Here is a 13,932-nt window from a genome sequence, read left to right as displayed (position 1 = left end):
TTTTAGCGCTCTCCTCCAATGAGTTGCTCCTGAGAAAACACACGACTCTGTTGAATGTTTTTACTTTTCAGTTCCAATACAAAACCGCGAAAATGGTTAGCCTCAGGTGACCCTGGTCTCTTTCTTTTAGTAATTTCGAAACAAAACAGAGGGATACAGAGAGAGAAAAAACTTTTGTTGAGCCCATTTCAGGTGACGCTCGCAAGCGTCAGACGGGGTGGAACCCTATTCACGAGTTCCATACGAGTCCAATAGCTCCTGGACCCTGGACGCAAACTCTTGCTGGGTCGAGAGGTCGGGACTGGACATCAAGATCTCCCACCGCTCGGGTAGGGGGGCACCGGCACCCGCGAGCGAGGCAATGAGATCTCAGAATGAAAGTTTGCCGCAGTCGGCTCTAATGCACGATTACAGGATCGGAATTAGGTCTAAACAAAGATCCAATTAATGCTTCGTCGCACCCGAATTGTAATTAAAAAATTAAGCAAAATTTAGAGAAAATGCAGGCTACATAATCCCATGTCGCTTCCATACTTCTGGCAGCTCAGTGCCTGCGAGCTTCTCAAGTATCTTCCTGTTGAGACGATCGTTCATTTCGGGCGTCAGGTGCGTCTTCCAGTCACCCACGACGCCCTTGCGTACCAGCTTTGCACGAGAAGGATCATCCTGCGTCGCATGGTACAACAACTTAAGTCCGACAGGTACCTCCTCATCGGCTGGCAGAGGCTTCGTCAAGAACTTGACCAGGGAGTCATTGGTGTACTGCTTCATGGCGGACACGTCGCTGTACCTGCATTTGGAGAACCGTAGCGGCGCACCATTAATTCTTCCAGTCGCTACGTGTATATTGAAGGGGCAGAAATATGTATGAGATCCAGGGGGTCCTAGAGTATAGGGAAAACAGCACTGAAGAAGGCCGAATGGCAGCAGGCATGTCAATCGGAAGTGTGTGGTAAAGTCTCGGATAAGCACTTCAATTGTCTCCTGCCATTACTTGCTTCATTGCTAAATAAGCAGATGGCGCGGGGTAAAAAATTTAAATAACGAGGGAAGGACAGGACGGTTTGCAGAGAATAAGACTTCGGAATTAGTTTATATTTCTTCACTGTAAATCTAAACGTTTCGCATTGCTTCTATTTATCTTCGTTTGCTTGGGCTAGTGCAAGACGTAGAGGTGCTAAGTAGGATTCGGGGCAGTGGTCATAGGGATGGTTAGATGCAAGCTAAGACTGAATCTCAGAAGAAAAATAGATGTCGTGAAAACTAAGAAACCCCACATGGAGTCAGTCACAGCCACATCACAGGAGTTTAAAATAACTCTTCAAAATAAATTCTCGCTCCTGAACGAGCAGAACGAGGTCAGTTTAGACAGGCTAAAGGACAACCTAACATCGGCACTCAGTGAATCAGCAGCAGCTGTGGGAGAGGCAACATGTAGGAAACAAACAGAAAAAATTAACTAAGAAAACGAAGGAACTAATTACCAAACGTAAAAACATGAAAGTCTCAATTACGGTGGATCGGACTGAATTAGCCGAGCTGTTGAAACTGATTAACAGAAGTAAAACAAACGACATTCGTGCATATAACATGGCAGTGATAGAAGAAACACTGCAAATAGGGGGAAGCTTGAAAGCAACTAAGAGAAAGCTAGCCATCGGCAAATACAGGATGTACACACTGAGAGATGAGCATGGTAACATCACGCACGACTTGGACGAGATAATAAAGGTACGCCAGGCTGTATGTGAGCGACGTTAGACCAGGGGAAACTACTGAGAGTACAAACTCAAATTGCGAAGTCTCACTAGTAACTAAATAGGAAGTTGGAAATGCTCTGAAATGCATAAAAATAGTAAAAGCTGCAGCAAGCGACTGCATAACAGCAGATCTTTTGAAGGAGGGAGGATATATTGTACTGGAAAAGCTTGCTGTACTGTTTTCAGAAAGCTTGAAGACTGAAAAAGGGCCCATAGCCTAGAAAAACGCCAACACCATTCTGATTCATAAGAAGGGCGATCCCAAGGACCTAAAGAATTACGGACCCATCAGCGTACTATCAGTCGTTTACTATAGCTGTTTACCAAAGTTATAGTTAGGCGCTTAGGTGACAGCTTGTATTCCCAACAACCCAGAGAGCAGGCTGGGTTTAGGAAAGGCTACTCAACCATGGATCACATCCATGTCGTCAATCAAGTGATAGAAACATCTGTAGAGTGCACTAAGCCCCCCTACGCGGCATTTATAGATTACGAGAAAGCGTTTGATTCCGTACTTACCATAGTCGTTTTAGAAACACTGAAAGACGAGGGAATATAGGAAACCTACAGAATACTTCTTGAAGACATACAAGGAATGCATGGGCAGGATAACCCTCCACAAGCAAAGCGATAAATTTCTGACCCGTAAGCGAGTAACACAAAGAGATACCAACTCTCCAAAACTATTCCCAGCATGTCTGGAGGGGATATTTAGAAAGCTTGACTGAGGAAGCATAGGGTTAAGGACAAACGGGGGATACCTGAGCCATTTGAGGTTTGCGGACGACATAGTCTTGCTGAGTGAGAATGCAGAACACATGCAAACAATGCTTGAGGAACTACTATCAGAAAGTACGGCCGTGGGGCTAAAAAGAAACATGAATAAATCTAAGGTAACGAGGAATAAACATGCCAAAAACACCCCCTTCAGCTTAGGAAACGAAACGCCAGCAGTAAAATATTACAACTACCTAGGGCAGATGGTCACTGCTGACCCCAACCATGAGAGAGAAATCCGGCGCAGAATAGGTATGGGTTGGGGAGCACTGGGCAAGCACACCCAAATAATGAAAAGTAAGCTACATCTGTCACTCAAAGGATAAATCTCCCGCCAGTGCATACTGCCGGTGATGACATACGGAGCTAAAACTTGGCGCCTTACTAAACATCTAGAAAGCAAACTTAGGTCGGCTCAACGGGCCATGGAACGAATAATGTTACGAGTACCACTGAGGGACAGGAAACGAGATACCTGGATCAAAGAACAAACTAGAGTAGAATATATCATAGTTCAAATACAAAAAAAAAATGAACTTGGGCTGACCGTGTTGGGAGACGAACTGACAAAACGGTGGAAAGTTAGGGTAACAGAGTGAATTCGAAGAGATGGGTCTAAAAGAAGGGGGCCATTAAACCGATAGAGAAATGAAATGAAGAACTGAGGGGGTGGGAGGGTAAACTGAGGACTCGAGCAGCACAGGATAGGAGCGGTTGGAGGTCAGTGGGAGAGCCCTTCGTCCTACATTGGACATGAGTAGGCTGAATTTGTCTAGATGATAATTTGTCTAGATCTCGCAGAGCTGATGATTTTCGATGTCGCCGAACGTAATCTCGGACACGGGCACACCATGTTCCGCACTTTTGCTTGTTTGGGCACTGGGCGAGCACGTGTACGTGCTTTTTCATTATCAAAGATTGTTCATGCTATAGACGTCTGCTTCCTTTATGTTAGGGCGTACTTTGAATGAGCATTCACGTAAAAGATACTACCGCAGAACGTTCTCCAAGTATGAAGAGTCCTCGAGCAGCCTGTCGTAGTACGACTGTCCGAGAAACTTGGCGATCTTGAGGACGTTCTCTCGTGGCTCGGCCTTCATATCTTCGTAATGTAGGAAGAGAACGTTGGGGTCGTTTCGATGCTCGTACCATCCGAGGACGTTGTCGAAGTAGTCACCGGAGTCCGTCTGCCCGTCGAAAAACAGCTCAAAAAAGGTAGAAAAGGTTCCGCGTTGGAAGCGATAGCCAGAAAATCCCCGTGTGTGGTAGAAGAATGACGTGACGCAGTCCTTAGGGTTGCGGCAGACGTAAATGTACTTCGCCTCCGACGACCACGGTATCATGGAGAAAAGGAAGTGAGTCTTGATGGTTCCCGGACGCTTCATCATTAGCGCTCCCTCTGCACCTGTCATCTCGAGAAACGGGCTGTTCTTTAGGAAATCCAGACCATCCACCGGCTTCTGGCCATCGTGGTAAATAAGGAAGGCGATGTGCTGTACCCAGGTTGTTCCGCATTTGGGAAAAGTTACGACGAACACATCATCAGGTCTCGGCTTGTATTTTAGCGCCGACTGGAAAAGCACCTTGTCAAAAGCGTCATTCAATCGGTAGCCGTCGAAGTCAACGTAGTGAGGCCTCTGGTCGGGGTCCTCTTCGGTCGTGTCCATCTATAACGAAGCATCGAAGAAAAATCGATTGCGATATGTAATACTGCGATTAATGCAACTTTCAGGAGCGCTGTTTTGTGATTTTATAGTGTAAAAAACAATAAGAGCGCATGTAGTCTAAAACATTCGCCGTAATTTCTGCGGGAGATTTAAACGCCTTTCAAGGGGCCATGCAGACAAAGTTCGGATCATTCGAAATATTGCCTCATTAGAGTCAGACTGACACCTCTTTTAACGTAAACTTCGATCAAATAGGCTATATAATTCAGAAAAAAAGGGAAGGCTTTGTGACTCAATAATTCATTTCCCGCACTAGAACCTATGACGTAATATGCGCAGATGCATCGCTGTGGTATTGCGTGAGGCCGCCAAAAGCAAATGCAATGTAGACAGCGCTCATAACATTGCAGAACGAGCTATTTTCGCTTAAATGTAACACATATTAATTTTAAAGCAGTAAGAATGGAAGGCTAAACAATGGAAGTTACGGAAGTGTACGTAAACATAGAAGTATACCAGTGCGTACGGCTGTTGATACTGGGCACACTGTGCTTGTTATAGCTGCACAGCAGTCCGGCTATTTGGGGTTGTCTTACACGACACTAGCCGATTACCGTAAGCGATATTGTCTTACGTGACCCTGTTGGTCGAGCATGCCCAATGTTTCATAAAACGAGAACTTCCAACCGTAACAAAAAACAAGCCAGCGGCAAATACGATCGCAAACAAAGCAAAGGCCGACAGCGTTCGGGTGCAGTATGGGGGCGCCATCTGCGACTGACGGTAAACAAGGCTCCACAGCCCTCTGCACAGCCTAACGGTGCACTAATATCCGCTCGAAGACCTGTTCTTGTTACGTCATCGCGGACGTCACGAGACCCACAATTTGGCGGCAGAATCAAAATTTTAACCTTAAAAAATTTCCCAGTGAACAAATCAGCGCTTGTGGCCGGACAAGTGGTGGGAGCACTATAAAACAGTAAATATTTCGAATAAAACAAACGGATTTTGTCTGCATGGCCCCTGTAAGGTTGTCTGGGTTATAAGTTTTGTAATATACGTTTTTTGCGACCGCAAGGTTGCAGCTGGGTACCGGACCTCAGCTTGGGCTGCTCAGCTTCCGTAACAACGACCAGTGGCGGGTCCACAGGCTGTGGATGCAGCTGTGATGTGAGGGTACAGAAGACTCAAGGCGAGGTGATGGAAAACAGGTTTAAGACGAAAACACGGAGATTTATAGGGATTCATGAAAGTATAGACGTGGGCGAAGAAAGGCACCATATAACACGGACATGCACGACTGTGGAACGGCCCAGGGAGCGAGAAAGGTGACAAGTACGAACAGTCACAGTAAATGTTGCAAATGAAAGTTGGGTGTGTCTTACAAAATGCAGAAACGGCTGCTGGCGGCGAGGCACACATGGGTAGGGCCTTGGGGGTGTGCCGGAAGCAGTATCCTTGCGATGTCAGCAGCAGAGGCAAAGGGTGGTGTAAGGGAGGCCACCTTCCACGCATTGTAGAGGCTCCCCTAGTAAATGGCCAGAACCACGGTGTCGCGTGGCTGTTGTAGAACGCCCAGGCACCCCATCCCGACAATCTATCAGGGGAGCCTCTACAACGCATCAAATGTGGCCTCCGTTACTCCGCCCTTTGCCTCTGTTGCTGACATCGCAAGGCCGCTGTTTCCGTCTTGTCTCCAGCGCCCTACCCTCGTGTGTTTCGGCAACATCGGCCATTTCTGCCTCTTGTAAGACACAGCCAATGTCCATTTACATTATTATACTAACTGTGACTGTTCGCATTATCACCTGTCCTGCTACCCGGACCTTTCCACCATCGTGTATGCCCGTATTTTATACTGCCTTTCGTCGCCTACGTCTACACTTGCGTGAATCCCTATAAATATCCGTGTTTTCGTCCTCAACCTGGGCTATTGTTACCTCGCCTTGCGTCTCCCGCAACCTCACATCACAGCAGCTATCATGTCAAACTCCACATAGAGTCCTCTGAATTAACACTGCTGAGCCTATACATTAAAGGGACCCCGAAAAGCTTTGTGAAGGTGGCAATCAAATGCATTCAGGTGGTAGAACACATAACGGGGGATTTTTGAGCCACGTGTGAGCCCCATACGTTGTACAGATAATTTGTAAACAATTTTTGAAGATCGCCTTTCTCAGCCGATGAGCGCGACGCCGCAGCGAGCCGACCGCGGCTGACGCAACGGCGACCGCGGGTGACGCAACGGCGAAGGCGCCCCCTGATTCGCCCAATCGCCGGCAAGGTCGGACGCCGGCGGTGTCACTGCCATTGGCTTCCGGCTGCTCTTCCTCCTTCCTGCGCGATCCCGAGGCAAAGGCGGCAAAGGCGGGTCCGCAGTGATTGACGCGAGCCTAGGCGCAGGAATGTAGCTAGCTGCTTTGAAGGAGGCAGAGAGGGAGGAGGAGTCGATCGGCAAGTGGGGAGAGGTGCATTTAATTGCTTCTGGCGCAGCTAATACTGAATGTAGATCAATAATTTCAACGGCATTGCATCGCTATTTTGGTGCTACGTGACAATACAGGCCTTTTGTAACTTTTACAGAAGGCTTTTCTGGGTCCCTTTAAGGACAGTTTACCGACCATGCACTATCAAACGCCTCTCTGCCTTCTATCCCTTTCCCCAAAGAGGTCCTGCTGGACCCGCAACTGGCAGCGGCTGTGGGCCCTCCAAAGAGGACGAATACGTAGATTGTACTGAAAACAGCACCGTGCCATCTCTAAGAAACATATCGCAAAACATAAACATGTGTGACTTACGGCTCTGGGTATCGGCTAGGAAGATGCTTAGGGCCACGCTTTATTCCGCTGTGTTGGGTGGGCGCGTCGAACGCACGTAAAGACACTATCTTCTGCTTATATCATGGATCCGCATCGTACTCAGCGTACGTATATTTTGCCTCCTTCAAAAGTAGCACGGAAATGAGCAGGGTGTTTTTAGTTCTGCCCTACAATACCGCACTTACCATGCACCTGTACCCTGGTGCGCACATGTGCGCTATGGCGTGAGCAAAGCTGTGCGACCTGAAACAAACAACCCAGTTCGTGGCGGCTGGTATTTCCCCCTATTTCGACCCATAGTGAAAGCGTATACGTGTGCTATCAGGGCGCAACTTTCTGCTTTAATGATGGCTATGCATTGTACACTGTGTGCATACATCTTATTCCTCTAATAGTGACCCCGCCATGAGCAGGGTGGTTTTGATTCTGCTATAGTATACTGTACCTGCCGTGTAACAGCGGCCTAGTGGGAACAAACTTGTGGGATCGCATAGCCGCACAACCAATTACGCTTGAACATTAAGTACTGCTGATCGGAGAAGCACAATATTTTGTTGCGCAATACGTGTACTATCGAACATGAACGGTAAATTGGCGATCCCAATGCTCCCATAGGGCAGACGTTTTAAGTTAATGGCAGGGCATTCATGCAGCAGTAGAGTATAGGAGACCGACGGTATAGTGACGGATAATGGCTACGGTAATCGCAGTCGCTATTCTCGATCAACCATTCGAAGTCTTTTCGCAAACCCTGGCCGATTTTCACGTCACGAGTGCGTTGCATTACCAGGATCGTGATCATACCTTACCTGATCGACACAGGAATATGTCTTTAATACAAACCGAAGGAATGGAATGATTCCCCATTGAATTTATTTCTTTCATGGTATGTAAAATCTTCTTGCCATGAAATGTTTATCCACTGTAATTATACGCACAGCATACTACACAAGAATATAAAGGCTGTAGGTTTAAAAGATGGCTGCACTAAAATGACAAACCCGATCGTGCTTTGAATGACAGTCGTTCAGCAATACGTAATACATGGTTAGTTCACTTATATGCATAGATGCTACTTAGACGCCAGCTAAGTGCAGGTAAGAGCTGCGTTGTGGCGCACTCCTACGACTTACCTGCTTCTGCAAGAAACTTCTCAGCTCCAGCAAATAGGAGCCCCCGTGCGAGGGAGTGGCGTTTAAGAATAAAAGTTAGCTTTAATTGATTCCAGCAGAAGGGAACAAGAGTTTTATTACGCGTAAATGAAGATACCGTCAATTATTCACCATAAGCACAGTGTAACAGAAGTTGAATTACTTTGCAGAATCCGTAGAAATGCAGGCTACAAAGCACCATGTCGCCTCCACACTCCCGGCAGCTCAGTGCCTGCGAGCTTCTCAAGTATCTTCCTGTTGAGACGGTCGTTCATCTCGGGCGTCAGGTGCCTCTTCCAGTCGCCCACGACGCCCTTGCGTACAAGTGTTCCCTCAGAAGGAGCATCCTTCGTCAGGTTGTACAACAACTTAATTCCATCGGGGACCTCCTCACCGGCTGGCAGGGGCTTAGAGAAGAACTGGACCAGGGAGTCATTCGCGTACTGCTTCATGGCGGACACGTCACTGTACCTGCGTTGGGAGAACCGTGGCGACGCGCCATTAATTCTTGCAGTCGCTACGAGAAACATGAAGGATCAGGAGCATACCCCAGTGCGAAAGGATTTAGAGCCCATGGGAAGCAGCGCTAAATAAGGCTAACGGTTATAAGTCTCGAGAGGCGGAACGGTTTGGCAACGTCTATGATAAACACGCGAATTATGGGGCGCAAATAATTGCGTTAATAATAATAAATAAATAATAATAAATAAAAGGGCTGTTTTGGGACCTTGGTCGGGTCTCAGTAAGGCCGCACGTCCAATCAAAGCTCTCTTGGAGTTTCTTCGGAGCACAGAACTGCACAGAGTTTTGTGATTGAAAATTTTGGGCACTTCAAATGACATCTCTTAATTTTTATAGTTTTTTTGTTTTTGTTTTTTTTTCCTGTCTTTTGTTTTTTGCTTTCTTTGTCTGTTTCTTCTATCAGCTAGCGTTGCAAGCCAGCGCAACGGCTCGGCTTACCTCATTCGTCTTTATTAAATTCTCTCTCTCTCCCTCTCTCCAGGAGGCTAGCCGTTGGTAATACAAGGCGAATTGATAAACAACTCGAATCGAGAGGAACTGGTGTTAACCGACCAGATTTATGGGGAGTAGACAAGGCGGTGGTACGGCGTTTAATTCAGCCTGTACCAGGCCGAATTTTTGAGGAAGCTTTGCATTTCAGGTGAATGTCAAATTTCACCTTCGCAAGACGCTTTACTTTACGTTAAAGGCATTTTATAGGTTTAGATCCAGCTAAATTTCCATACCTCAGCACATTTTCCAGGTAGGAAGAGTCCTCGAGCAACCTGTCATAGTACGATTGTCCCAAAAATTTGGCGATCTTGAGGACGTTGTTTCGTGGCTGTGCCTTTAAGTCTTCGTAGTGAACGAAGAGGACGTTGGCGTCGTTTCGGTGTTCGTACCATCCGAGCACGTGGTCGAAGTAATCGTTGAAGTCCGTTTGTCCCTCGCAAAACAGGTCGAAAAATGTCGAAAACGTCCCCCGTGTGAACTGGTAAGGTGCAAATTCTTGTGTGTGGTAGAAGAATGACGTCACGCAGTCCTTAGGGTTGCGGCACACGTACAGGTACTTTGCTTGCGGCGACCAAGGCATCATGGAGAATGGAAAGTGAGACTTGATGATTCCCGGCCGCTTCATCATCAGCGCTCCCTCTGCCCCCGTCATCTCGAGAAAAGGGCTGTTCTTGAAGAAATCCAGGCCGTCCTTCGGCTTCTGGCCGTAGTTGTAAATAAGGAAGGCGATGTGCTGGACCCAGGTTGTTCCACATTTGGGAAAGGTTACGACGAATACGTCGTCGGGTCTCGGCTTGTATTTCCGCGCCGACTGGACAAGCTCCTTGTCGAAAGCGACACTCAAACGGTAGCCATCGAAGTCAATGTAGTAAGGCCTCTGGTCGGGGTCGTCTCCGCTGAGGTCCATCTGTAAAATGTTATTCGCGTAAAATTGACTTGTGAAACTATACTCAGGGATTGGTACAGCTTTGTAGCTGCGCTGCTATGTTACGTCATAAGTGTAAGGAAGGAACAGTAGTGATAACAATACCTCCATTTGAAAACGCTGTGTGCGATTTCCCCGGGCGGGTTTAGATGTGTGTTATGTTTGTGTGGTATCCAAGTTCTGTTATAGCTGATTTTTGTGCCCAGCACGTTGGAGCTCGAGCTATAACCTCACTAGGAGTATGTGCTGCTCAGCCTTCGCAGGAAATACCAGTGACAGACCCGCAGATTCGCGTGCAGTGGCCACTCTCATGCCCCCTTACGGTCTTCTGAACAAACACTGCTAAACCTACCGTAACTGTCACTCATCCTCCTCCCGACTGTACCACTATATATTTTGCCCCCGCCCCAAAGAGGTTATGACAGTCTTGAAACTGGCAGCGGCCAAGGTACCGCTCTAACGAAAAAGAATAAACACGCGGATTCTCTAGAGGTTACCACGCGAGTTGCAATTTCAAACATGACTTAAAGCACATGTGACGAAAAAAAAAAAAAAAAAAACGAAATGATCGGAAGATGTGGCGCAGTGCCGCCGGCCCCATCTCTATTTTTTGGAAGAAATATTTAGTTTGAAAGAGTCTGTTGGGTATTATATAAACCATACTCTAAGGTGCAATTGACTTTTTTCGTTACTTCTGCGGTGTCGAACTATGTACACCTAAAAGACCATTGCTGAGAAATCTGGTGCATGCTTAGCTGTGCTGATGGAAGGACGTTTAGTTACCGGTTTGATAGTTGCTGGAGTTGGCAACGCATTAATTATGTGCAGTTGACAAAAGGAAACAAAATGACTTTTCAAACGCCTGAGCGAGGCTACAATAAAATGATCACTTATGATGGGGCCGGGTGCGTTTATTCAGATCCACGGTAAAGTAATTGAATTTATAAATAATTGTGAGACATGCACCAGAAAGATGTCGTTGTTGTTAGTTATAACGAGAAGTTAAATCAAGTCGTTTTTTTTGGTAAGCGAAGTTTTACCCTATTTTATGTGCACCGGGATAATGATGCGTTACTGAGAACTCCACTGGTAAAGCTGAAACTTTCCTGCGCTATTTCTTACACAGAGCGAAGTCGCGATTGAACCTTGGGGTGGCCTTCAACGAGCATTCGTAATAAGTACCTGTGAAAAATTGCGTGGTACACTGTCCCCCCCCCCCCCCCCCCCCTCACGCACACGCACACGCACACGCACACACGTGTTTGCGACCTACCGATCAGGTTGCAGCTGGGTACAGAACCTCACGGGAAGCAGGTGCGGCTGAGCTTCCGTTATAACGAGCAGGGGCGCATCCACGGGATGCGGATGCAGCCATCATTTTAAACTCGTCACTGAGTCCTCTGAACTAACACCGCTCAGCCTGTACACTAAGGACCATTTATCCTCATCTTGACCGTGCACTACCAGACGCCTCTGCCTTCTGCCCCCTCCCCTAAGAGGTCCTTCTGGACCCGCAACTGGCAACGGCTGTGGGCCCTCCAAAGAGAACGGGCACGTAGATTGTACTAAAGAGAGCACCGTTTCTTCACCAACAAACATATCGCAAAACATCAACTTGTGTAACTTACGGCTCTGAGTATATCGGCTGCGAGGACGTTCAGGGCCGAGCTTTAGTCCGCTGTTCTAAGTGGGAGGGTCGAACGCACGAAAAGTACACTATCTTCTGCTTCTATCATGGATCCGCATTGTAGTAAGCATACGTATATTTTGTCTCCTTAAAAGTAGCACGGAAATGAGCGAAATGGTTTTAGTTCTGCCCTACAATACCGCACTTACTCTACACCTGTATCCTGGTGCGCACATGTGCGCGATGGCGTGACGAAAGCTGCGTGATCTGAAATAAACAACCCTGTTCGTGGGGGCTGGTATTTTCCCCTACTTCTTCCTTTTGCGAAGGCGAACATTCACTATGCGGTCACCGTGTTCTGCTCTTATTGTGGCTCCGCATTGTAGAGTGTGTACAGACATTTTGCCTCTCCAACAAGCGGCCCCACCTTAAGCGGGGTGGTTTTATCTCTGCTTCAGTATATTGTATGGGAACAAACATGTGCGGGATTGCGTCGCCACACAACCGATTACGCATGAGCAGTAAATACTGCTGATTATTGAAGCTAGATATATTGTTTTGCTTTTGTTTTGTTCGCACGATCTTTTGTTTTTGTTTTTTGACGTAATATCGAACATGAGCGGTATATTGCCGATCCCAATACTCCGTTAGGGAAAAAGTTGCAAGTTAATGGAAAGGAATTTATGCTGCAGCGTAGACTAGCAGACCGTAGGCAGTGACGGAGAATGAGTATGGTAATCGCAGTCGCGAGCCTCGGTCAACTGTAAAAATTTAACGCCGTTCCACTCACCGTGAAAGCTGTCGGAAGTGCAGAGAAGTGACTTGCCATAGGGGATGTGGCGCCATTATCAGCTCACTTCTACCACACCTCACACTCTTCGCCTGTCTCTCTCACTCTTCTATTGATGAATTGAACAGCAATTCAATTTTCCTGCATTCAGAGTGCTCGCGTGCCCTCTGCCTGGAACAGCACGAGCGGGAGTTCTATTCTTTTTGTGCTAGCTTTCATCCCGCACGTGTTGGAGCCTTACTGCGCAATTCTGAATGCGTCGTTGTTTTTTTCTTCAGCGGCCACTTTCTTTCGCTTACTGTCGTAAAAGCCAACCCAACGAGCATTCATAACTAAATGAACGCATGAACTGCCGGTTAAGTATATATTCTGCTTCTCATGTACCTGTAGTTTTCTTTGCGCCAATGGACGGGGCATGTATGACCAGCGGCAGCGGTTGCAGGAGTTTCGAACAGTTCTGCTTATATAAACCTCTTGTTCAAGTATTCTCAGATTTTGGCCGGAAGGCTGAATCGAGGGGCAGCAGGTATCTTTCGCGTCGGGCGAAGTGGCGAACGAGACCTAGGGACAGTTGAAGGAACAGGTGAAGGCGCAGCTAGCAGTAGCTGCATCCTTCGACCTTTGTTTGCAGGAGCGCAGCTTTGTAATAAAAGCCTGCGTGTCGGCAGCCTTCTACTGCGTAGCGCGAGTGGCACGGCCACCACGGCGTGTACTCAGAAAACTGGGAACCCTGCTGGGGTCCTTTGCGGGGCGAAGCCCCTTAGGGGCTCGGACTGTCGGCGTTCCCTGTCGTCGTTGTCTCATGCAGTCACGGTACTAAAACACGGGGACACTATAGTTTTCCAACGCCTCGCGCTAGAACGTAACGCGTACTAAAGGGCTGGCAGCGCGGCTGGAGGGTCCTGCCCACGGCGGACCGCATCGCAGCGTGGGGTATGGCGCCCTCCGACAGGTTCCCATAGTGTGGGCTGTGAGGAACCCTGCAGCATGCGATCTTCGATTGCCGGTTTGCAAAGACATACTGGAAGTTGTTAGCACGGATGCTTGGTCACCAGCTTGGAGCACGCAGTAAGTCGCGCAACGCGTTTGGTCTATTTTTGTTGCGCGTTGGTGCCGTGATCATCTGAAGATGACGCGGCTTTGCGGCGCTCAGAGCGCGGCCGCAAATGTTCATGTTTGCCATGCTACGAAAGGTGCGCTCTCGTAAATTCTATCATCTTTAGTTTGAGGTCACTGCGCTAGGGGAAAGAGCAGTTCTTTCCGGGACGGTCCGCTCGGTTTATTCGAGTTGTAAACAAGCAAGTAGAAGTGTCTATAGTACCTTATTGATTGTTGTATTGATGGTGATGTTTTGTCGGGAACTGTCGGTGTTTTGATCTACAGTGATCGGTCGGTGTAATAG

General features: G+C 47.6%; 2 protein-coding genes across 4 annotated transcripts; both read right to left on the bottom strand.

Moving 5' to 3' along the window:
• Positions 1 to 46: 46 nt before the first annotated feature.
• On the bottom strand, positions 47 to 7,219 carry LOC144153833 (sulfotransferase ssu-1-like). The gene is made up of 3 exons (XM_077685560.1): positions 7,003 to 7,219; positions 3,531 to 4,204; positions 47 to 790 (listed from the first exon to the last, which is right to left on the bottom strand). The coding sequence occupies exons 2-3, from the start codon at positions 4,202 to 4,204 to the stop codon at positions 508 to 510; spliced, it is 957 nt and encodes a 318-aa protein (XP_077541686.1). The 5' UTR covers positions 7,003 to 7,219; the 3' UTR covers positions 47 to 507.
• Positions 7,220 to 8,253: 1,034 nt separating this feature from the next.
• Positions 8,254 to 12,641, bottom strand: LOC144153858 (sulfotransferase ssu-1-like). 3 transcript variants are annotated; one of them, XM_077685587.1, is made up of 3 exons: positions 12,531 to 12,641; positions 9,422 to 10,095; positions 8,254 to 8,645 (listed from the first exon to the last, which is right to left on the bottom strand). In XM_077685587.1, the coding sequence occupies exons 1-3, from the start codon at positions 12,567 to 12,569 to the stop codon at positions 8,363 to 8,365; spliced, it is 996 nt and encodes a 331-aa protein (XP_077541713.1). In that variant the 5' UTR covers positions 12,570 to 12,641; the 3' UTR covers positions 8,254 to 8,362. The 3 variants fall into 3 exon arrangements, with proteins under 3 accessions (XP_077541713.1, XP_077541714.1, XP_077541715.1); XM_077685588.1 differs by lacking the exon at positions 12,531 to 12,641 and adding an exon at positions 11,742 to 11,954; XM_077685589.1 differs by lacking the exon at positions 12,531 to 12,641 and adding an exon at positions 11,387 to 11,728.
• Between the last annotated feature and the right edge of the window lie 1,291 nt (positions 12,642 to 13,932).

Source organism: Haemaphysalis longicornis, unplaced genomic scaffold (assembly GCF_048455015.1).
Source record: "Haemaphysalis longicornis isolate Haplotype H1 unplaced genomic scaffold, Haemaphysalis longicornis Haplotype H1 scaffold_9, whole genome shotgun sequence".
NCBI classification, from domain to species: domain Eukaryota; kingdom Metazoa; phylum Arthropoda; class Arachnida; order Ixodida; family Ixodidae; genus Haemaphysalis; species Haemaphysalis longicornis.
Note: the sequence above shows the minus strand (reverse complement) of the source record. Positions and strands in the feature narration are given on the sequence as shown.

What these genes read in the sequence shown, in the direction of transcription:
- LOC144153833 (XM_077685560.1), bottom strand. Translation starts at nt 4,204, where the DNA reads ATGGACACGACCGAAGAGGACCCCGACCAGAGGCCTCACTACGTTGAC. An exon ending in TACTTGGAGAACGTTCTGCG is followed by an intron (nt 791 to 3,530) that starts GTAGTATCTTTT and finishes CTCCAAATGCAG; the next exon opens with GTACAGCGACGTGTCCGCCA.
- LOC144153858 (XM_077685587.1), bottom strand. Translation starts at nt 12,569, where the DNA reads ATGGCAAGTCACTTCTCTGCACTTCCGACAGCTTTCACG. An exon ending in CACTTCCGACAGCTTTCACG is followed by an intron (nt 10,096 to 12,530) that starts GTGAGTGGAACG and finishes AACATTTTACAG; the next exon opens with ATGGACCTCAGCGGAGACGA. An exon ending in TACCTGGAAAATGTGCTGAG is followed by an intron (nt 8,646 to 9,421) that starts GTATGGAAATTT and finishes CTCCCAACGCAG; the next exon opens with GTACAGTGACGTGTCCGCCA.